The sequence below is a fragment of the Lepidothrix coronata genome, unplaced genomic scaffold (genome assembly GCF_001604755.1).
Source record: "Lepidothrix coronata isolate B3197 unplaced genomic scaffold, Lepidothrix_coronata-1.0 Scaffold29, whole genome shotgun sequence".
Classification (NCBI taxonomy): Eukaryota; Metazoa; Chordata; class Aves; order Passeriformes; family Pipridae; genus Lepidothrix; species Lepidothrix coronata.
In genome coordinates this window covers 1,842,050-1,866,116 of record NW_016690209.1, presented here as the reverse complement: position 1 = coordinate 1,866,116, position 24,067 = coordinate 1,842,050, and the positions used below count along the sequence as shown (strand labels likewise).

Sequence of the window (24,067 nt, the reverse complement as noted above, 5' to 3'; positions counted from 1 at the left end):
AATGGGACAGCAACAGATGAAGAAAAACTGATAAACTGTCTCTGTAGAGTGGTGTGAATTCTTCCTAAACAAAAAAACAGACTGAGGGCTAAGATACCAAACAACCTGACAATTCGTGTCACATAGGCACTGAAGACTGAGCAAGAGAATTACTGTCATTCAATTCCTGATATACAACAAATCACTGAAAAAAATATGTAACACCTCAGTTAGAAAACTGTTAAGGATTTGTAAGACCATTACAAAGATGAAGGAAGTCTCACATTCTCAGCATGTCTCCCCTTCTCAGAGGACTGGGCATCCCTTTCTGTACGTCTACAGGAATGCATAGATCTTCACAGACTAAAGCACAGCAAAATCACTTAATATATCACTTAAAAATCACCACTTAAAAAACTTAGCTGAAATAATCTGAACTCCATACCAGGTCTTCTCATTACTTCAAGATCACCTGTTTAATTTTCCATGTCCCTTTTACAACTCTTGAAAATGCAAGTTCTCAAGACCATATACACTCAGGACACTTAGTATATTAAATACTGTTCTCCTAAACAAATAAGAAGTTGCAAAACAACTCACTGGTTTCATATAGAGAGTACTTAATAACTACCTAAAAGCACCTTCAGCAAAGCATCAGTCCCTCCCCCTTCCCCTAATCTCTTACTACTTTTTGAGCATTTCTGCACACCAACGTTTTTCTTTTGTATTACTACAACATCCCACCTACATCACTCCCACATATTTGCCTGGTTCAACCCTCCTGTATGGATGAGAACACTTTTTTTAAAGCCCATTGCCACATCAAGCACAGGTACAAATGCATGCTCTAAAGGTATCCAAGCCCACACATTCTTCTCTTCTATCAGACACAAACTTTGGCACCCTTTGATTCAGATATTTCTGTCACCCCACTCTTCTCACTCACTCTGGTTATTTTGTCAGCATTTTTCCTCATGTTCTTGGCCCTTTGACATTTTTTCAGAACCTAAACATCACAGCCACGAGAAGAACCAAACGCATGGTGGGCTCTATGTTAAACCAACCATTACACAGAGGGATGAGTTGTCTGAGTGTCCTTAGGAACTAAAATGCAGGCCATTTTTAGGCCATTTTTCATCCTTATGAGCTATGAAACAACCAAGCCATTAACATCAGTGACATCTACAAAAAACACAAAACATGTATCACTGCAGTAATTTTTTTCCCCTTAGTACCATATTTAAATGTCTGTTCAAGACACTTGACCTTTTATTATCCTGTTTTTCTACTACACTAATCCTTCCCTGTCAAAACTAGTGCAAGCTTTAAACAGTCATTTTCCCATCAGTCTCCTTTAGAAGCACAAAAACCTCCTAGTGCCAGGTTTATTGCTCATCTTATTACACGAGGTTTTTACTTTCGATTACGGGCAAACAGATTTCTGGAAAGCTGGTCAGTGTACTCCCTGGGAGAAAAGCAACCATGTTTGATACATGAATTGCTAGCACTGATACAGTTCTAATCTAAACTCTACAGAAGACTGCATAACGCTGCTTTGAAAACCACAAACACAAACCTCAAGCCACCTTCAAGTGGAAAAAATGACAGCTATGTTACACCAAGCAAGGTTTCTTCTAAAAACCGTGTGTATGACTGTAACAGAAGAGTACAGTCAGAGCTCAAACAGAGCAATTAATTTCCAGGTCAGTAACTCTTGGTATTGGACCAAACTAGTGAGCACTGTCAAGCTGGCACTCAAACCATCACTACAAGCTCTGTGCTTCAGACACAGAACTGGGAAAATCTATGGGCCATGGGAAATGAGGTCAGGGAAGAACCAGGGAAAAAAAGAAAACACAAAAATTTTTATCCTTTTTTTTTTTTTGTAAAAAGTGATGCAAGAACTTAAATCATTAGTGGGACAGAAGCTTTAACCATTAAAATCTAAAACCCTAACTAATGTAAGCTCTCGTACTAACCTGGGCAACATCTGCGATGCAAGGTAACAGCAGTGAGTGGAAAAAGTTATTTTACAAATATATTACTTCGAAAGAATTTCTCTTTTAGAGAAAACACAAGAGGAACAATGCTGGACGTGGCAGGAAACCGGCCAACACTTCAAATGAAAACAGTCAAACTCGATGTATTTCCCTGCTAAAGCAGCACAGCCTCGGCCGCCTGGTTTCCTTCGCTCGCTCTAACACTGCACAGCAAGTAGTGCCTGTGTGGGGGGACAGGCACCCTCACCGCTGCCTTTTCCAAGTGCTTTCCGTCGCCAAACGCATTTCACGGACGTTTTCTTTCCATTTCTCGTCACTTCCAAAGCCTTTGCACGCACAGAGCGGCTGCAAAGCTCTCAGGGACCGGGAAATAAACGAGATGAAAGCACGTCGGGTTAAAGAGCCTTGAAAAGATTTCGCAACGGGAAGGAGGAAGAAGCTGCGAATCTCTGAAGTGCCGGCCCAGGGAATAAAGGCACCGTCATTCCTCTGGGAAGTTTTGGGGAGCCCTTCCCAACGAGAGGGGCACAGGTAAGGGGAACGCGCTGTCCCCTGTGACAAGGGGGGGGGTTCGAGAAAAGGAAACAAAAAAAAAATAAATCAAAAACCAAACAAACACCGCAAAACCTCCTATAAAAATAAAAATATTAAAGTAGTGTTTTTAAAAATGACAATAACGATGCAAGTGCAGCCCTTGCGGGGGGGAGGACTCCCCTCCCTCCCGCACCCCGGCCCTGCTCTCACGCTGCTCCCCGACCCCGCGGCCCGCGGCCGAGCTGGGGCTCCGCCGGGCCGGGGAGTGCGGGGGGCTCGGGGGGGAGGCACCTACCAGCTGCTGCCGGACCCAGCGCAGCATCCCCGGCGAAGCGGGTCGCGGCCCCCGCGGCGGGGCTCCCTCGGCACTGCCGCGCCCTCCGCTGTCGCCGCCGCCTCAGGCGAGCCGCCCGCCGCGGCTGCTCCCCATGGCGCGGGGCCGAGTCAGGAGCGGCACAGCCCCGCCGGCGCGGCCCCGAGGAGCCGCCGCTGCCACCGCCCCGCCGTCGCCGCCATCTCAGCGCGGCCGCTCAGAGCCGGCGGTCCCGGCGCTGCGGCCGCCCCGGGAAGTGACGTGTCGGGGCGGGGGAGGCGGGGAGAGGGGCCGGGGTGAGGGGTGGCACGGAGGGTGGAGGGGGGCAGTGGTGGTCCGCCCGGGGCCTGGGCTGCGGGTGGTCTCCATCGCTTCACTGCCCCGAGGTGCCGCTTCTGGGTTGCAAGGGCGGTGCGTGGGCCCGAGTGACCCGAGTTCCAGCAGCCTCCTGCAGGGATTTGGGCGAAATCCCACCTCCCTGTCAGGGCTCGGCGCCCTCAGGCAGAGCCTCAGCGCCTGAGACTCCCCTTTTCTACCGAAGTGAAGCTTCTTCGCAACTTGGTTGTTTTATCTCTTTGCTTTCTTGTAAAAAATGCAAAGCGTGCACGTGTTGGAATAAAGAGGCTAAACAGCCGCTGGTTTGAAGTTAAACACAAGTGCACAGTGTCTGGGTATCCCAAGGCAAGGGACAGGTGCTGGGAGGATCTGGCGCCCTGCTCTCTCCCTGCTGCTGGCAGAATTGTCGTGAACTGCTGCTTGGTTAAAATTGGGTGTTAAAACGTGTTGTCGGGCAGTGATTTCTTTGAAATCTTCCACTGGAAGAGGTCTTCCCAGCTGGATGTGTTCGTGTGTCACCTGCTCCGGGTGATTCTGCCTTGGCCAGGGGAGTTGGATTAGATGATCACAATTCTGTGATTCTGTGATTTTGCTCTGAAAACAGCTGCTGCTTAAGAAAACAAAACTCTGTTCAGCACCAAACACTTGCAACACACCAATACTAGTCTGCAGCTTTTGGGCCTGTGTGACTAAGAGCCAAAGGAGATTATTTTAAGCAGTAAAGACCTGAGCATTTGTGACCAAATGTAGTTCTCAGTGAAGCCCATGACGACTTTGACACTGACTTAAAGAGAAGTGGTTTTGTGTGTGAAGAGCACTGTTCCTGTTGTTCCCATTTGTTCCCAGGGAATTATGATATACAGCAACGAGTCATAATCATATCTGCCATAGTGTTTAGTGTTCAGTTAAAAATTTAGAACATAATTCAGGATTAAAATAGATGATATAATATCTGAACAACTAAATCTTGTGGTGAATGCTGATGGTTTAAGCATCTGCATTTAATTAGAAAAATAACATTAAAACAGAGGGGAATAAAACTATTTTTATCAGGCCCTTTGGAAAGCTAATGTTAACAAAACTCTGTATCAAATGCTAGGCATTATTTCAAAACATTTAAATACATCAAAGCTGAGCTTCAAACAGCTTGCACTACCCTATTCATCTAATGTGAAGTCGAAAATAACAGTGATTTCATAGCTATGGCACGTTGCCTGGAGAGTGGCCTTAAGCCAGAAGCTTAACTGATACACTCAATATTCATGCTCCTTCTTTATCATCAGATGTAGAACAGGGTCCTGACCACTACACTAAAATTTGTATGCCTTTTCTCTGAAGTGCAAGTATATTTGTCTGTCCCTCTCAAATTCAAGTACGAGTTGCACTTTCTGCAAGGCTCTGTTTCCATGGCTTGCAGTTGTGTTACATAAAGCTGCTTTGCGCTTTCTGTTCCACATTGCTGTAATGATACTGTTTCACCAGACAAAACTTGGAAGCAATTTGCAAGTGATTTGAACCCTGCAGTTCGTATTTTTACCTTTAAGAAGTATGTATCTTAGTGAATGAAAGTATATTGATAGGATGATATTATTTTGCTGCATGCAAGAAATTTGCAGCAGCAAATTTCCACCAGAATAACATCCTTTCCAAGCATCCTGCCCAGTAGAACCTTGTACCTTTTAAATTGTCCAAAAGCTCACACTAGACATTTATGAAGTTTCATCTCACCCTTGAGAGGCAAATAGTTTTCAGAGGAGAAAATTGAAGCAGAGCATTCAAGCCAGATATTGATTAGACAGTAACACTCCAGCACTTCTCAAATCAAAGGTCAACTGTATTAAGAATTAAGATTCTCACATCAGAGATCCCACTTTAAAATACTGCCCTGAAGTCTCACCTGCATTCACACAGCTGGCTTATACAGAAAAAAAAAGCAACTGCTGAAGAAAAAGTCACCTTCTGATATGAAGATTAGGTTTAACCCATCACTAAGGCTCTCTTGATGAGACTCCAATCTTCCCAGTTAAGTATCTATGAGAGCAATGATTTCAAATGTTTGTTTAGCAAGATCAGGATATAAATGTTGTCTGATACAAAAATGTGTACACAAACATAAAAACACACACTTAAATGTTAGGTTCAGCAAGCTTTTAATTAGATGTGCATGAGTAATTCTTATGTAATGAATGGTGCTACTTTTGGGTTTGTAAAATTAAGCATTGGTAACCACAGAATCATTGCCTGAACATGGGGGTGCTGATGTCACTCCCTGAGCTTGTTCCTGTGCAAGACATTCACGCATTTCCATTGTTCTTGAACGGTGTTTTGGGGCTATTCTTCAGCAGGAGCTGGTGAAGTGCTGTCGTGCTGTGTGACCACATTTAGTACAAGATGAGATGAGATGGAAGTGCAGCACTGATGCCAGAGGGTGAGCTGCCCCCAGCATTTCTGCCTTTGAAACTCTGAAGTGCTTGGTAGCTGAACTCTTTTTATCCCTTGGTGAACCAGCCCCATCCCAGGTTCCCAGGTTACTGCTGCAGTGCAAACGGGGCACCTGATATCAAAGGGGATGGTGTGCTCTGGTGCTCTGACATTGGGGCAGCCCAGGTCTTGTGCTGCAGCTGAAAAACACCTCTGTCCTTTGGGGCCAAACAGAAAAACAGCAAAGTCTAAGAGGTGCGGAGCAGGGATGGAGGTTTGTGTAGCAAAGAGCAGCAATACTCCTTACAGTACACTGTCTTCCTGATGGAGAATTCATCTCAGTCATTATTTTGGTTTTAATGAAATGTAATTTTTTTAAATGAGTATTTTAATCTACTCATTATTTACTTACATAACTATGGTGCTAATTAAAAATGTGTACTATAAAAATGCCTGTTTTCTTTCTAATCCATAGAGACAAAAAGCTGCCTGAGAGACACAGGGTTTCTTCAAGGCATCTTTCCACAAGCATTCATTTACTGGCTGAAGCATTATATATAGATAATAAGTGGCTGATTTTCAGTCACAAGGCCCTTCATCTAAAGACACATGGGAATTCTTACCTAGAGCAACCAGTCTTCAGGGAAAAAGTAAAAGCATTAGAAAATGAACTGAACTTTTTAAAGGAAAACCTTGTGTGCAGTTTGTCACTCCTTTTTTTGTGCCCTGCAAGAAATAGGATCAGATTAAATTGCAGGATGCACAAGGTGACATTTCCAAGACACTTACTGGATCTCCACAATAATGCATTATTTTGTTATTTCTTCTTACCCTTTCTCTCAATTGCTAAAACCTGGATCCTGATGTAAAACCTCACCTTTCCATTACTGTTTTTTTCTTCTTACTTGAGAGCTTTGTTTGCAGTGCAGAGCTTCAACTTCTACCCAACACATTCAGCCCAATAGAGCTGGATCCTGGAGTGCCAGGTGAGGGGCTCCATGTGGCACACAGAAGGTCAAACCTGTCAGTCCCCTTCACACACACACAAGACTTTGCAGTGCACCACACTGCATGAAAAGATGCTCTACACTTACCTCATCTCCTGGCAGTGTGGAATAGCCTGGCCTGCTAAATGCAAGTCAAGATCAGTGCAACCCAGTTTGCAAGGCCCCAGGATAACAGCAAGCTGTGGAAAACATAATAGTTCATCTTCCCTTTCAGCCCCACTGTTAACTTTTTAATTACATGTTGCCTGTAGGCCACAATGTTTGACTTGTGGCTTTCTCTAGAACTGTTTTGTTTCCTTTTTCCCCAGGGAAACTGTCCATGATTAGATGAAAGAGGAAATCTTGAAAAGCCATCCCTTATCTTCATAAAGCTGAGCATGACCAGGATGAAGAATAAAACCCTTTTTGCTCATGCCCCTTTTTTCCTTTCTTCTGTTTTTTTTAAGGGAAGAGATGAATTTTTGAATCCACAGCTCATAAAGTTTGGAATGTCTCTAATGGTCCTGTCTTGATGGAAAGTGCAAAACAAAAGTTTAGTGAGGAAATGTGTTAAGATAATCAGTTAATTGCTATTATATCCTGGACATTGACATCGGTTTTCTATGTTTTAAACTTGGATATCCTTATAAAATGTGAGTTTTTCCCCAGACTTTATTTAATGATTTATAAAAATGCACTTTTCCAACTAATTCATTCTTATCCTCATCCTGTTATAACAATTTCCTTTTCTGAGTTATAAGCCCAAGTGATTATTGACATCCACACATCCCTTCATGGTTAACCTTAGAAAAAGTACCAGGCAGAAAAGGATGCAAATCAATGTTGGGATTTCTTAATAAACACTCATAATATATGGGATCTATGGGGATTTTTCTTTTCCTGCTTTCACCTCATTTAAGACCATGGAGTGGATAAAGAAAGATTCAATCCTGGAGAATAAACACAGGGACTAGCATCTAGGTCCCTTGACACTGGTCTCCTAGGACACTACCATGACAACTGTAATACAAACAGTTACACACCTGGATATGTTCCTTTGGAATGGAGTTTGAGAACTTTGTGGGAGAGGAACACAGGAATTCTGTTCATGGCTGTACACTCTCTTGGATTAATAGCTTATTTCAAAATAGTGTAACATCTACGATATGGAATATTCTCCAGGTAGTGGGAGGTAGGATTTCAAACACCCTCATGTAGAACCTCACTGTCCCATATCTTGGAGGACAAACTGCTGAATTGGATAGAGGGTTTCTGAGAGCACCTTCTGGCTCAGACTTTACAAGTCACGTAAATCTTTGTGGGATTTAGTTATGAAGTAAAGTTGTCATAACTAACATAACATATTTTTTATCTTTCCAGGCTTCAGCTTTTTAGTATTTGAGCTAGCTTATATAAAGCCAGCTGACATGTCCCTATACTGCACTCCAGTTATGAGGTAGATATTCCTGGAGGTGTTCCTCGCTGTGCTGTTTGCTGGGTTGTAGCCAGCTTGAACGCTGAAAACCTAACCTGGGTGCAGATGATCTTACCTCTCTGAGCAGCAACCAGCTGTGATTACATGAGCTCCTTTTCAAGGCTCCTCCCTCACTAGTAAAGGCAAAAGAATTTAGGAGAGCCTTAATGCAGCACTCCTAAATTGGGAAGCAAATAGTCCCCACCATTTTAATATGTGCATCAGTATTAACTGCTGGGTATTACCCAATATCAGTGAGTTTGCCCCTTTTTCAATAGTGTGAGAGATTGAACTGGTGGACATGACTTTGGCCTGTCTGCGTTACACAAATGCCTCGAGAAACAAGGCAGAGACAGTTTTGAGGGGCAAGACAGACACTTTGGAGAGGTGAAGAAAATTTCAGTGCCTCATCTAAAACTGATACAGCCACCTTGGGCTGTAAAGGACAAAGTAGAAAATCTTTGCCAATGTTGGCCATGAGCACAGGTTTCAGATGTATCAGCGGGAAGGAGAAGGTCTCACCGATCAAGACAAAATCATTAGCTTGCACTTACTCAACACTGGTGAGGCTGTTCATTAGTATAGCTGTAAAAGCAATTTTTGCTAACAGAGATGCATTTTATACAGCAAAAGGGTTAAGCAAAAGCATTTACCAAACAGAATAAGCTGGCAAAAACACTTCTTCCTTCCAACACAATGTTTAGAGTAAAGTTTTGGCACTTCAGAAATTGTAAATTAATCACATCTCTGGCTGGTATTTATGATGAGACCTATCTTTCCACCTGCTTTTCTTTAACCACTATCCTTCCTACCTAAACCACGTGTTAACATGTGAGTTTATAACCCACTCCTTATATCCAGGTAAATCTCCTGTGTAGGTGTGTCCACCAGCAATGCTGTGCTGGCTCCAAGCAGTTCCTGACAACAGGACAAGTTGTGTATCATATAGGCAGAGTATATGTAAAGTCTAATGAGAAATCATGGTACCACTGATTCCACAACAGCTTCCCATTTCACTTCTGGCTAAGCTTCAAGAAAAGTCATGTAGGCTCAGGGTTTTGAAAACCTGTCTATAATTACAGAGTCAGACTTCATTATAGAATGAATAAAACCATAGGAAGTGTTTAGCACTTAAACTCAAGCTTTATAAATCTGAAGCTGGATACTCAAAATCTGAGAATGTGTGTGTATATATTTATTATTTTTTAAAAATCCATTTGTGGCCTACTATTCTAGAGGTAGGGTGCGATAATCTACCATGCAGGGATGTCTGTGGTCTCTGCAGACAAAAAAAAAGTAGCTGTGAACATGACAGATGATGTTCCTGCAGCCATATGAGACAAACAAACATATGGCTGCTCTGTCTGAAGTTCCTACAATGCTTTATGTCTTCAAAGTGTAGCAAAACATTGCCTGATTAACATAATTGAAGCATTTTACAAATGATTCGTAATTATTTTTGCAAATGTAAATGATGATGCTGACGTGAAGTTTTGCTGTGCATGATGAATACTGAGTTCTCATTTTACTGAGTACTGTAATCAAATTTAGAACAAACGTTATATAAGTGCATAAGCAATCCTAATCCTAATCCCTTTTCTGCTGTCTCACTTTCTCCATCTAGGCCTGCTGCAGCTGTAAATCTATAAATCTCCCATATTTTGTGATTTCCTCGCATATTTTTATTTTTTGTTTCCCAATCTCCTGTCTTGTTCTGAAAGCATATATTTTTAGTTGGTAATGGTTCTAATGGAATGAGAAGCCTTCTGCCAGCTTCCTGTACTGTATATTTGATCACAGCAAAGGTCTTTTACTGATGCTATTGCTGTAAGATGTTCAGCCTCACCCTGCTGAAGCACCTATTGGAAGAAACCTAGAGGTCTTTAAATATTTTTTACTCTGTCCTTAGTTGAATGTCTATTGTTTTCACTTTTTTATTAATATCAGTAGAAGTTGGCCGAGGGTACGTCAACAATGCATAATTCAAAGTAGCCAGAAGATATCAAAGACAGCTATTAACAAACCAGTTGGTAATAAATCAGTTCTAGCTTTGGAACACTAAATTCCCTGTGGGCAACCTAACCCTGTTTCTGATTTTACTCTAGGATTTGTGCCACTGGTATAATATGAAATTGTTTCACAGGCTCCATGAAAAATGGCCAGGAGGGACAGTATCCAGTGCAGATTTAAATGCTAGGCTCAGAAAAACAAGGGAGGGAGTTCTAGTGATTTTGTTTTGTGATACATTTCCAGGAGATGTTTTGGAATTTACTGGCTTAACAAATTCATCAAAAACTTTTTAAGGTAATCCCCATATCAATTAAAAAATCTTATGACAATTATAATTTTTTTTTCTAAATCACTTTTATTGAACTGTATCTTTTATTTGGAATATTTCTAAGGGTGCACATTAGCAAAAGATAACTATTACAGCTGAGTGGTTCATAGCATATAATTTATCCAGTTAATTTAATTTCTTTGTATTTGTCTACAAATTGCTTATAATTTTATGTAATTAATTCTTTATGTGAACCTAATTGCTAAAATAGCTGTGAGATCGTCCAGCTGAAATAAATAGCAGGCTTTTCATTGAATTGAGTGGGAACAATGCTAGGCCACTGGAGGTTTATCCCTCCTCTGTAGATCTTACTGAAGTTATTCTTGGGAAGTACTGAAAGAATGAGCTATTTCACATTTGACATATTATTCCTTCTACTTCTTGCTTGCTAAAAGAGAAATCATTCTTAAGCAGAGAAAGTGCACATTTATAAATTGGTGAATGAGACCTACAAATATTCTCTAATTTTAGGGTTTTTTTATTACTATACTTCCCATGAATTTATTTGTTAAAATATATATCTAGACAAAACCCAACACAATCACTGTAGATGTATTTACAAATTGAAATTTATATTTATGGTAATTTTTTTGTGTGTGTTATCCACACAGATTACCTAAGTTTTGCCTTGCATAACTAACCTTTAGTGACACAATTGGCAATATTATCTGGTCAGAGGCTAAAAGAACACATGCAGTCCAAACCTTAGTGCCTGTCAATGGAAATAAGATCTCAGGTGTCTGTCTTGTTTTCCAGTTACATTGACCAGTTTAATTACTGCTATTGCATTCTACACAACTCATGCTTCTTTCACAACCAGGGATATAAGCATCACAATGATAATGGTAGTGACATGATTGCTTGTATTAATTATATGAAGACTTCAAATCTAATATGAGATTATAGTTAACAGTAAAGTTTCTTGACTGATGAATTTACTAGCCACTGGATAATTTACAGGTTCCTTGGCAGGTACTACCATACCTGCTAAAATGTAAGAGAACAGCTCAGCATATAGTATTTATGTTATTGATGATGAGCCATTGCAAGCAAAAAACAGCATTTCATGTTTTTTAAGTTAATATATTTCCTTCTGTTTTGCTTATCCCCAGTTTTGCTTCTTCCACAAAAAAATATATTCAAATACTTCAGTATCACTGACATCAGTTGTGAGTTAAGCAACTGTTTTCTAGAAAATAGAATGGGCAGCAGTTTTCCAGCTCCACACTGCTGCCCAAGGCCTGCTGCACCAGCCAATCCTGGTCATTCAGCTGCTCCTAAAAATCAATTACAAACGCTCAATATTCCCCAAAGCATTACATTCTTCTGAACTTCTAACCTAGATCTGCTTCACCAGAAGGTAAATTTTTTTGCTTCTTATCCTGGCCCAAATATGAGGAACAATACTGAGCAGTACCTTTGTACTATCTGAAAATAGTCCTTCTTTAACCTGCAGAACACCCAGTTTCCTTAAGTTTTTCTGATGAAATCCATGGTTATTTTTGTTGCTCTCATCTGGACTTTATCCAGTTGGCCACCTCCTTTCTGAATTGACAAGTACCAAACAGAGCTGGTACTTTAACTGAGGCCTTATCTGTGCTGCACGCAGTGGAAAAATAATTTCATTTATCTCACATGTATTTGTATAACCCATAACAAGATATGGTGTGTTTTTCCCCTATAGCTATTACACTGTTGACTCCTGGCAAACGCATGCTTTTTTTTCAGGCAGGCCAAATCAGTCACTTTATATCTAATGTTCAAGCAATTATTCTTAAGTAATTCCTATTTTTTCATTGACCGTTTCTTTTAGCACCGCCCAAGCTATTTATCTATTTTACCAAGATTGTTTTGAATTTGGCTTCTCTCCTTCAAAGTTCCTCCCAGGTTGTTATCATCTGCAAATATAATAACACAGTATTCCCTAATCCAAATACTTAATAAAAATGCTGATCAGTATTGGACCCAGAACAGATTCCCACGAGAAGCAGTCTTCAATTTGCACAATGAAAATGGATTTCACCAGCACTAGCTCTCATTATTAACATGGATTTCAGTTATCCTTAGAAAATAGATAGTTTCCAGTGCACCTGACTTGCATGGCTGCCCTGGAGCCCTTCTGGAGCCAAACAGGATTCTGGGTTAGTCAAAGAATTCATTACAGAGCCCACAGATGGCACAAACAATTGTTATTGAACCGCATTAGCCCTTTGGAGAAATGCCACCTGCAAGTACCCGAAAGTGATATGGGCAAAGTGCATGGTCCAACTTGTACATTTTTAATGATATTCTGCAAGGTAAATGAATGCAGTGCCAGCTGAGTTTGCCCTTCTGCATATTGCCAAAAAGATACTGCAGGTGACCCAGAAAGTACAGCAGTGAACAGCTGAGGTTAGAGTGTCTACATCATTGCAGCGCTTCCTTATGGTCCTTTTTCACTCCTTATTTTATTGCAGTTCCAGCTCTGGTGTTGGGCTGATGGTGTCCTCAGGACTACAGATCTTGTCTATAAAACCACTGTGAAAGCCACCCCAAAGAGATGTGTTCCTGTCTGTCTGTCTGCCTGTCTGTTATAGTGGTCAAACTAGTAAGTATTTCTCATCAGGTTTTGAGAAAAAGACCAGAAAAATTGAAGCATTCATGGATATGTTCAAAATTTATCAACACCAACCCAGACAGGATTTACTTATTCTTAATATATTTTTCTTTCTCAAACTTACCCAACTTCCTATTTGAACATGTGTGTCTTGGAGCTGAATAAGGAACTGGGAATTTGCCTGTGTGAAGGCACACATAAATTAAAGGAAACAAGCACCTTCTTTTGAAGAAAAGGCAGTTACTCAGAGAAATATCTGTAAAGAAAGAGTATTAACTCTTTTATTTCAGATTTGAGGATCTAATTTTCATTCTGAGATTGAAGCACAGTACTAACAGTATAATTTAGATATCAGATTTACCTGTTCCCTTCTGCTGCCAGCCTGTATTTGGTTTCAGCGTTCTGATGTTGACTATTAACCTATTTAAATATTCATCAACAGCCTTCTGCCAAGGTGGATTAATTCACCATCTCGGGACGCTGTCAAGCTGTCAATTTGTCAGATATTTTTCAGTTGCCAGTGCCCTTTATAGTGACAATGATGGCACACATACAGCTGAGAAACAGTTTTTCTGTTGGTATCTCCTGCTGTAGAAAAGCTCTCCAATATTTGAGTGGGTAAGGATTTCTGTCATGGCAGGTCTGAAAAATAGTCTTTTAACCAGAAAGCAAGAAGTGTGTATGGAAAGGAGCTGATGTACCATCTTGTTTGATTAATGGCAGTGAGGGCCTGTAACACCAATATGAAAGTTGCCTCTGAAGCTAAAGAAACACTGTCAGTTTTTATACCCACTGTATTTTTCATCCAAAACCATGAATAAAAGACAATTATATTAATCATGGAAGGATTCTGGCTGTCCCTTCAATGATGGCCAGAATTAAGCCCTTGTTAGTCTTTGATAGTATACAGAATCATTAATTTATTTACTGAATCACTAATCATTAATTAAAATGTAATATTTATTTAATATAACATTGTTTATGTTATAATTCATACCAGTGCCTTAAGAAAAGCTCAAACAGATTTCTTTTGGTTACCTCAACTTTTAGAACATCTTTCTGGGGGACACTTTAATCAGAAACATTCAAGACATATTGCTGCAGCTGATGATTAGTATATTTTTCATGATGGAAATGAATTCAGCTGCACCAAGTACACAAAGCTCCTTTTATAGCTCAAGTACTTCCAGCTTCCAAGTGAGCGTTAAAACACAAATTAAATAAAACAGTTTTCCAAAGCAAGGAAACTCTGTTGAAATGTATAGAGACAAATGTTTATTTTTGTATTTTGGAGGCATTTAGGAGCGCTAGTCCTCCAGGAAGAAGTCTAGGTAAGTATCAGTGGACTTACAACAGGGATGTAAATGGAATGAGGATGAGGCCCTTGGGCTTTAGGTCAACATAGCACAGCAGAAAGGGATTTTCCCTCTCTGAGACGTATCTGATGTGGAGGGCGAGCAGAACGTGCCCCAGTATGACAGCAGGTCAGAGCCCGTGGTACTTCATTGCAGCCACAGGAACCCCAGAAAGGCACCTCCAGAAAGTGGTAACCCCAACATGACCTTTTCAAGCTCAAACATCTCTAAATGCATCTCCAAGGACATGCACACAAAGACTTAGAAGAAACTCTGGCTTTAGCAAGAGCTTTGGCTAGATATTGAATTTTCTCCCTAATTATGCAGAGGCCCTGACTCTTGACACCCACTGACTTCCAGCAGCTTCATTCCAACTCTAGCAAGAGTTTTCATTTAGTTAAAAACAGTAGAAACTAAAAAAACATTTAATTTGTGTCTAAAAAGTCTAACAGTCCTAGCTGTGTTAAAAAAGATGAACACACACAGATATGCATAGTTAAGCTGGGCAGATAACCTATCCCATTTGCTAAAGGCAGTTTGCATACAGTGATTGATTTCAATGTAGTCTGCAACTCTGTTGAGCAGGTGCTGTATTAGCAGATATGTCATTAAATAAATATGACACAAATGTAATTCTACACATGGGGATGCTTTCACAAGGCTTTGGACATGTTACAAATTGGTACACAGATAGACTGTACTATATAAGATCAGATAGCTGAGGCAGCAGCCTGTACTGTATACACTTCCACTCTGCTAGCAATGTAATGGTGCTGCTGGGTTAAGTGTAAAAAAAGTCCCTCAAAGATCTCTATTTCCTGCATAATAATTTATCTTTTTTTCTTTTCTTTTTTTTCTTTTTTTTTCAGTTTTAACAAAAGCTGATCAACAGTGTTTGAATTGGAGAGAAGAAAGGAAGGAAATGATGTGTGGACAGGGAGAGTCAATCATCTGAAAGATCAGTTCCAACAGATTCATGGAAATTAGCCTCTTTCATCATCATCAGGCACCAGTGATGCTCTTGCAGGCAGTTGGCTACACAAACAAGGACTGGGCAAACCAGGAAAATTCAGGACCAAAGTTAGTGGGGTGCACATTATTTTAGCACCCAAACTGAAAAGCCAGTATGGTCAAATAATGATTTGTGTTTGTTTGCATTTTTTGTTCATAATTAGTCCACAGTGCTTTGAGTTGGCTGTACCAACAGAGCATTTCCTGAGGGACAACTAGTCCCCATCCTTCCAACGCTTCCATTACAGGAAAGATGGTTTTGGCAAAAGTTAACAATACTTGACAGAATAGATTTTTAAGTCATTGGTGTTTTATTTGCCTCAGTGAGCAGATCTGCTACACAGAGGTGCTTTTCTGAGGTACTTCTCATACACCAAGAAGTGATTCAGTTTCTCTTTAGGGTCTTCAATGGCCTGGTGAGTTGGGAGATTAGGGTTTTGTGTCTCATCATAGTGTTGTTTTCATTATATTCCCACTGTTCATTTTTTAATGCTCTCTTCAAGAGCTGATAAAGAACTACAAAGTTACTTTTAAAGCATTTATTGTAGTGGTTGATGATAATGTAGCTTCACAGACCAGTCAGACATACTAGCCTAAACTTTCTCCTGTTACAGGCCGGGGAGTTTCACTCGGTATGTGCCATGTGCAGATTCTACTTTTTGGTGAAAGTAGGTATTTTTAGTCTGTGATAGAAAAAAAAAAAGAATCTATTATTTACTTAATGACTTCAAACAAGAAGCAGCCCAGATTTCAGAGTCCATTATTATCAGATATCTTATTTACGTAAATATTTACAAACTACTGTCTAGTCACTGCTTCGTCTTTGTGTTACTCCACTAAAAAGATTAGGCTTTCCACAATTTTCACTGGGAGCTTTTTTTATTTTCCAGTTTACTCCTCCAGCTTGGTTTGCAGACAAGTAGTGCTTTGTGGGCAGTCAGATGGCCAGAAGTGGAGTGAATGAAGTATGTACAGATCAAAATCAGAAAGAAAGAAGCACATGTGAAGGCAAAACAACATTTAAATGCTTGGTGTGGGAAAACAGTAATGTTACCTGGCACGTCCTGGCAAGAGCAGGGATTTTAAGCTGCTGCGTGCTGCATGCTGCTGAGGGGTTTTTGTGGAGACCTCACACCACAGCAGTTCAGAGGTGAAATACTCTTTGGGATTCTGCACAGCATAGCGGGGGGGAGAGAGAGAGAGAGAGGGAGAGGGGGAGAGAGAGAGAAGGAGAGAGAGAGAGAGAGAGAGGGAGAGGGAGACAAGCTTCCCAAAGTACCCAGTTGAGGTGCTGTGAGCTGGACCCTCTGGGACAAGCACAAGGTGATGGTTTTGCAGCAGGGAAAGATGGCAGGAGCTCCCCTGAGTCGCTGGTGCTCTGCTATCGTCTTACACTGGAAGAGGACTCAAACACCTATCAGGCTCACACCTGACTGTCTTATTTATTTATTTTTTTGCTGCCCAGACCAGCTTCCCCACTGAGTTTGCTGTTAGCTGGGCCAGTATAGAGAATACAGAGCAGGCCCAGGACTGCACCTATGTCAGGCACATCCTGCCGTTGCAGCTGCGGTGTGAGCTGGGTGAACCCTCACCCCTGCGGCTTCCTCGAGCCTCCGCACAGGAAGCACAACAAGGATGTCACACCCTAAAACCAACCCTGTCCAACAGTCTCCTGACACCAACATAAGTGCAACCTCCTCCAGGGAGGGACGACAGGTTGCTCCCACACCTCAGCAGCCCCGAGCGTACCTTGGTGGATCTGGCTTCTCCTCCTACTGCATGTGAGCTCATTAGAAACACCTTGCTGCTGGGAAGCAGCAGTTCACAGTGGAGAGGTTTTACAGGCACAACTGTGACTCTGGACCTGCCCTGTCATGTCCAGGTTGGAGTGGGGCTCACCCTCCCTGGCTTGCTCCGGTGCAACCCTGAGTTTCAAAAGGAAACGGAGAAGCAACACAATTTTTAAGGGGCAGAGAAGTAATTGAGTAATTGCCTTCACAGTTACATGCTCAGCTTTCTACTGTTTGCACAAATGAATCACAAACAGGAAGATTGATACCACGGGAAACCTTGGGCTACCTCTCGAGGCAGAGATAATCGTTCATCTCATGCTCAGGCAGTCAGTAAACAAACAATAGCACTTTACACTTCATTTGTCAGCCTACAAGGCACGGGTTGTGTTCATGTTTTATCTCTGCACTCGTCTTACACAGTGCTGTCATGCAATTTGCACTGATTTTTTTTGAATTAGCAATAATTATAAGTAGAAACACACCACTGAGTAAATTATAGAGTCACTTGCCATTTCCCCAAGCAGCACACTGCTGCTCTCTGCTTCAGTTCTTATACTCATCTGCACCTGCTACAGGGAAAAATTCAAGATGACGCAAATTCAAAATATAATCAAAAGCAAGCTGAACCAGTCCAGAGAAAAGTGGTTAGAAATATTTGTGCTTTACCACTACTGTGCTATGAGCTGGACTAATCAGCTTTATCTGTATTTTTCAAGATACATTTTCAGATCCTTGCTACAAATACCTGAATGATATGGCAAGAAGATTTTTTTCAGTTTAAAGCACAGTGCCAGTCACATGCATTTTTGTAAAAGTGTTGATGTCTGTTTGCTTGCCCCAGCAAGGTCCCAAGAGCTGTCTGTTAATTTCTAAGAACTCAGAAATGTCACAGGAGGACAAGCCACTCCCTGTGTGCAGCAGAGATCACTGCTTAGTGCCACTCAGCATCTAAGTAGAAGAGGATGACACAACATTCAGCTTTGGGGAATGCAAAACCCAAAGAGACATTGGCTCTAGTTTGCCATTCAGTGGTCCTTCTCTGAGGACCATTCTCAGGAGCACTGAGTGATTCCTGGCACCCTGAAAAGCTATTATAAATATTAATGGCATCAACCAACACCTCGGGACTGAGGTGATGAATCTCTGTTCCTGTCACATCATAGACTGTACAAATAGGGCATGATCATTTACTCTGAAGTGCCTGAAATAACTCAGGAGTCTCTTCCAGCCATTTTTGAATGCCTTTAAAATTCCAGCCGTTATGCTCACAAGAAACTGCATTTGCTCAGCCTGTTCTTTGTTTCTGGTCCCTGAACATGATCTCCACTCAAATACAGTCTCAGTTTCAAAGCCTATGGAGGACATAGTTCTTCCATAAAGCATCTGTAGGCTGCACAATATCTATAAATTTCAGTATGTAGCCTGGAAGCCAAATACAGGTAATGGAAACAAGGACACTTTTATAGGCATGAGCTTGTAATAATTTAAAACCTGAATACCGAATGGAACAACAGAACAACTAAAACTCTGATTTACATTGTCTTCTTTCAACACAGCCATAAGTAAGCACAGTCAAAAATCATAGTCAGGAAAGTATGAGACAGGAGTGAAAGGTAGTTATGATATCCTATGCCATTTGTTGGCAGCCAATATACTGGGAAAAATGTTTAATATTGTCTAAGGAAGAGCCATGTGGGAATAGCAGGGATTACTCTTTACCAGCACATCTTCAGCTCAGCCTATACGAGTAGAAGTCCTGGCTATATCCACACCTTAGCAGAATTTCTGCAAGGAAGATGCTGTCTTAAAGATATCCATAAACCAGTTCTGAAAGCTGATTTCATAGAAACATTTCTCTGTTGAGGAATATTTCTATAAAAGCCTTGGTGCTGTGGAATGAGATCCACTCATTTTTTCAAATAACAGATGATCCCTAAAGTGTCTTGCTCTTCTATTACTGCACCTTAGTGTCGTGTCCAGTGCCTGTGCCTATTTATTTCCTATACTGTGATGCTCCAAAATCTGTTAGTAAGCTTTCAGAACTGATATATGTACACATATCAAATGCATCATATTGGATCATCACTGAGACCACAGTCCCCTCCAGTTCTACTGGAACTCAAGAAAACCAGATCCCACTAATGCTGTTACCCTGTTGTCAGCAATACAGAGGTATGAGCAGGATCAAGCCTAAGACCTTGGCTTATAAGGCTCTTTATAAAATAATCACTCTGCTGAAAGGCTTCAGTGAACCCAGTCTTGTGTTACAATAGACTTTCTTACAGCCTCCTTTGCTTCTGGCCATTCCTTATTTATATCACTCAAATTACTCGGCTCATTAGTCTGCCATTCTAATAGAAGTCCAGTTGAGTTTAGTTTATTTACTGTTTGTTAACAGTCCTTTCTTTTAAAAACAACATACATTTGTCTGTGTTTGCAGAAGTCTGGAATAGAATGGAAGCAAGGGAGTAAAAAAATTCATCAGGGCTTTTAAAGACTTTAATCATTCACATAAACAGCCAGATGACTGCAGTCATTCAAAATAAAAATAAAATCAAAACACACAGACTTCCCTAGGCAAGTGGATAGCTCTTAAAATGACTAGCCAGATAAAGGAACAAGCTAGTTAAAAGAATATTGACTGAACCCTACTGCTTTTAGAAAAAACTGATAATGAGAGAGAGCACGAATAAGATAGAAGGATCTTCCAAGTATTCTGGCTGCACTGAAACATAACAAAGCAGATTGCTTCCACTAAGGAGGCTTCAGTTCTTACTGTTCTTCTTAAAGGGGTTGTGTCACCAGGATTTATTATTAAGGTGGACATAAGCTTGCCAAGGCACTCAGCTTTATGTTAAGAGGCCTCAGTGCAGACTTAAGGTACCAGTTTGATATTGTGCATAACTTCAAGTAGATGCTCAGCTTTAAGCTCTGTTGTTTCCTCTGTTGATCCTAATGAAATTATCAGTTTAGATTGCCTACATTGGTATGGCAGCATGAACTGGAGCCTCTGACTTAGGGGCTCGTGTCCTGCTCGACATGTGTGGTGTATCCTGTCAGGAAGACCATGTCAACACATGGGCAATTGCTTCTGATATCCTTGCAGATGGCTTCAAAGGACATATGTTAGAGAGCTGAGTCTGGGCAGTTGGATTTGAAAACTGTGGCCTAAATAAATTGTTTAAAGGAGTAAGGCCAAATTTTCCATGCTAAAACTTTTGCTGTGACTTTTCATATGGGGATCTGCAACAGGCCAAGTTCTGTTAAAAAAAAACAACAAACCTATCTCTAGACAACTTCAACCAGTTCCAAGAATGGAGCTGGGAAAAAAGAAAAGGCTCTTTGCCACATAGTAAGAACTTCAGGCAGCCACTTCTTTGCAAACCTCCTGGTGCAGAGGCTTGGAAAATGGAATAGGGTTCACCAAGCCATAGATGTGCCCTTACACCAGAGGCAGCTAAAAGCAAGAATTAAGGGTTGTCGTCCTTGGCAAGTGTTTAGTTTCACACTGATGGATTGTTTCAATTAGTAAACCATGATCGTTTAAGGTTGTACAGGATGTCACATGGTGAGCTGATGGAAATGCCAGCTCCTACCTGATAACTCTTGTTACATCTCTCGTGTTGCGCCAGATGTTGCTTTATGGATTCTTCTGTGTAGTAGTACACCCGATTGAATTACTTTACCAAAGTGCTCTTAACAAAATGACAATGCAGCTAGGTCAGGATAAACTAAAAATATCTTCTAGAACAAGCTATTGGAAAATTAATTAGTTTTGGGTCTAACCCAGTATTCACTGCACTCCATGCAAAACCATCCACTGGTAAGCAAAAGGAATGGCAGACCAAGCCTTTGCAGGATTCTTTAGCTCTGGCCAAATTATTACATAAGTGCAAATCCACGATAGCACCAGCAAGTAAAGAACTGATGATAAAAACTAGCTCTATCCCTAGTAGCCCATTTCAGGCATTTGTTCACTAATAATGTCTGTCAACTGAAACCAAGTTATTTAAGTTATTTTACGCTTGTGCTGTACACTGCCAGAGCCAAAACATCAGTTAAGTTTGCTGTTGTGTCCTTAGAGTACTCTGCTGTGTCATGAAGGCTCCTTTCCAGCTCCAGATCAGTTAAGGACAATGCCACCATTAACTGTGAAGTTTCTTGCTACTTTGGTTCATGATCTCAATGCTACCTGAACTAGAAAGGAGATAGTATTAAAATACATGTCCAAGTAATCCAGAAAGAGAGTGTGAATGACTTCCTAAGTTTTAATAAACTCTCAATCCTTTCATATTCTTCCTGCAATATTCTCCTTCTGTACTTGTGCTAAGCAGTCCTAGACCTCACAGCTATGGACTGCTTGCCTCCAGTTTTAAGCATTTAGATGTCAATTATGGCATTGAATTCAAGGACTGAATTATAGTGCTTTTCTTTGTTATAACTCTGCTGGGAAAGAGCCACAATTGCTATGAATTCTGAGCCATGGCTATAAATCAGTAGTGATGTGCTGATCTCCATCTGCTCTTAAACAAACCACTCCTCAGTTACACCAGTGTGAATGAAAGGAGAACCAAAATGTAAGTATCAACTACTAATGATGACTGACATGCACAAAAGTTTCTAAACTTTTAAGGCAAAAGGTTTTATAATATGAACAATGCATAAAAATAATGCATTTGCATTCCCTGGGAACCAATATAAGTAGGAATTGGGCAGCTCAGTAGCAGGTCAGTAGCTCACAGGATGAAGAGTTACTCTAGAGTTGGTGGCGTACTCTGATTTCTTCCTTTCTCTTTTCTAAGCCTCAATACAAGGACTTTCTTCTAAGCATGTTAAAACACTTCACAGTGGATATCCTTAGGAACCAAGTGAAGAGAGCAAGCTGAGCCAGGAGTGAAATGCAGACCTGAATCTGCTTAATTTCTATTCTAGGATAAAGCTCTGACTAACAAGGAGCAGTGTTCCATGGGATGCAGCCTGCCTACTGAAATGGTTTTGCTGTGAATGAAAACAGTAACTACTGGGACAGAGCAAGAGTCTTGTTTACAGCACGTGGTAGTTCAGACACACACTTGAGATGTGTGTCCAGATCCTTGTTCCATAGAAGTGTTGGACATCTCTGCATTACGTGAACAGAGGAGAGATTTAGAAAGATTCCCTCTCAACAGTCCATAGCCCAGTGACTACATGCCTCTAAGTATCTCTGCAATGTAAAAAATAATTCTGATTAAAATGAGAATATTACCGCACTTAAGACGTACATAGAAGCTCCAATACTTTCTATAAGTGATGTAATTCAGATGGTGTGTTATTGAATCCATTTAGTTTTCTGTCCTTCTGTCAGCTTGAGTATTTGTGCAAATGGGACTGGTGACTGACTTCGTAATAATCAAAATGTAATTATTCCCCTACTTCACATCATAGAACTGTAACTTTTTATTTAATCAATATAAATGTTTAAGTAGTAACATCAGGGAGGAGCAGCTACAAATGAGCTGAGCTATAAGTGACCTACATCAGTGGTTGATCATGCTTCTTGATTAGTGTAAGCTTTAAAGCTCATAAGCTGTATTCTGCACTAAGGCAGACATTTAATAACAGTGATAATTAGTTAGTAGCTTGCAGTTTTCTAGTACTAAAGTCTACCTAAAAGCATAAAAAAATCTTTACTTACCTCTGTACACGGTATTAACAACAAATTTTGGGCTAGTCTGAAATGACATGTCTTCATCCATGACTCTTGGGTACAATTCTTTCCTCATCAATATATACTATTAACAACATTTATGTTATCTAAACCAAATTGCTGATTAAAAACCTTTAATAAACGTTGTCTGGAGTTGATGGCTTTCTAGAATCTATCAGGGATAACCATAAAGCAACCACAGATGAAAATACTTATGTATATAAATACATACATATGAACAGCTGGCCTGAATCAGACTTCCAAAATAGTAAGCAGCAGATTAGGGAAAGAGACTAAGAATGAGGGACACATTCAAGGAGCCCTCCTTGTAATCTGGTGTTGGGTTTAGGCAGTATATTTGGACACTGAAGTTGTCAATCATGAGTATTCTGCAGGGCAGTCATTTTGAAAATGATCTTGGTTATGTGGGAGCGAAAGGAACCTCAGGGCTTTTGATTTTCTAAATTTCCTAACCCCCACTTCCAGTGCAGATACCCTCCCTGATTTACTGCCACGTATTTCCCTCGCTCATGGATAGTGTCAGTCTGTCTGCAACAGGAGGAGTGAAGATGCAGATGACAAGGGAGGAGAAAGAAACCCCATGGCTGCAGGAGAAACTCCTTGTCTTAAAGGCAGATTCCCCTGCACCGTGTCACTCACTTGCCTTTGCACCCAGGGTACTGGCTTGATGTCCAAGTGAAAGGAAGTTGCTCTATGAAATAGGGTCAAGTACTAAGGGGATAAATTTTTTAAAACTTTTTAAATGGCTTATGGTGTAGACAGGCAATTAGTGAGACTTTCAAACTGCATTTCCTAATTGCATAGTCAAGTACTTGAACACAATTCATAAAATTTAGTCTTTATTCCTTCTAAGATCAAAGTGAGGGAAGAGCAGGATAAATTACAAGCCAGCATGTAATCAGCCTATTTTTGTGTGCCTAAATAAGATGCCCATGTGAGAAGTGCAGTTACTCATCTCTGCCCCGATATTACCAGTTCTGCCTGGCTTTGCAGTGCTGAGCTGGAGGCTGCAGCTGGGCTGGAGCTCACCCACAAACCATCTCAGCTTCCAGGGAGCATGGGTGGATGGACAGGCAGCAGCAGTAACCCCAAAAGCCATCCTGAACTCAGCCAACTCCGCCTCTAAATCAGACCCTTAACCCCATCCCCAGAATGTGAATTGGAGCCACTTAGCAGGATTACGGGGAGTAAGTAGGGGGAGGCTTATTTTGAGACAGTTTCCAT

At 40.9% G+C, this 24,067-nt stretch overlaps 1 protein-coding gene and 1 long non-coding RNA gene across 9 annotated transcripts in view; one reads left to right on the top strand and one right to left on the bottom strand.

Moving 5' to 3' along the window:
- Positions 1–2,898, bottom strand: part of ATP11B (ATPase phospholipid transporting 11B (putative)) — a 65,371-nt gene extending 62,473 nt beyond the window's left edge. For all 8 annotated transcript variants that reach the window (XM_017810531.1, XM_017810535.1, XM_017810536.1 and 5 more), the window contains exon 1: positions 2,809–2,898. In XM_017810531.1, coding sequence (XP_017666020.1) covers positions 2,809–2,835 — 27 coding nt within the window. In that variant the 5' untranslated portion in view covers positions 2,836–2,898. The remainder of the gene's footprint in view (positions 1–2,808) is intronic.
- LOC108495184 lies at positions 1,648–16,090 on the top strand. The gene is made up of 3 exons (XR_001874023.1): positions 1,648–2,510; positions 12,838–12,968; positions 15,202–16,090. It is a non-coding gene; the product is annotated as an uncharacterized LOC108495184 (long non-coding RNA).
- The last annotated feature ends 7,977 nt before the right edge of the window (positions 16,091–24,067 follow it).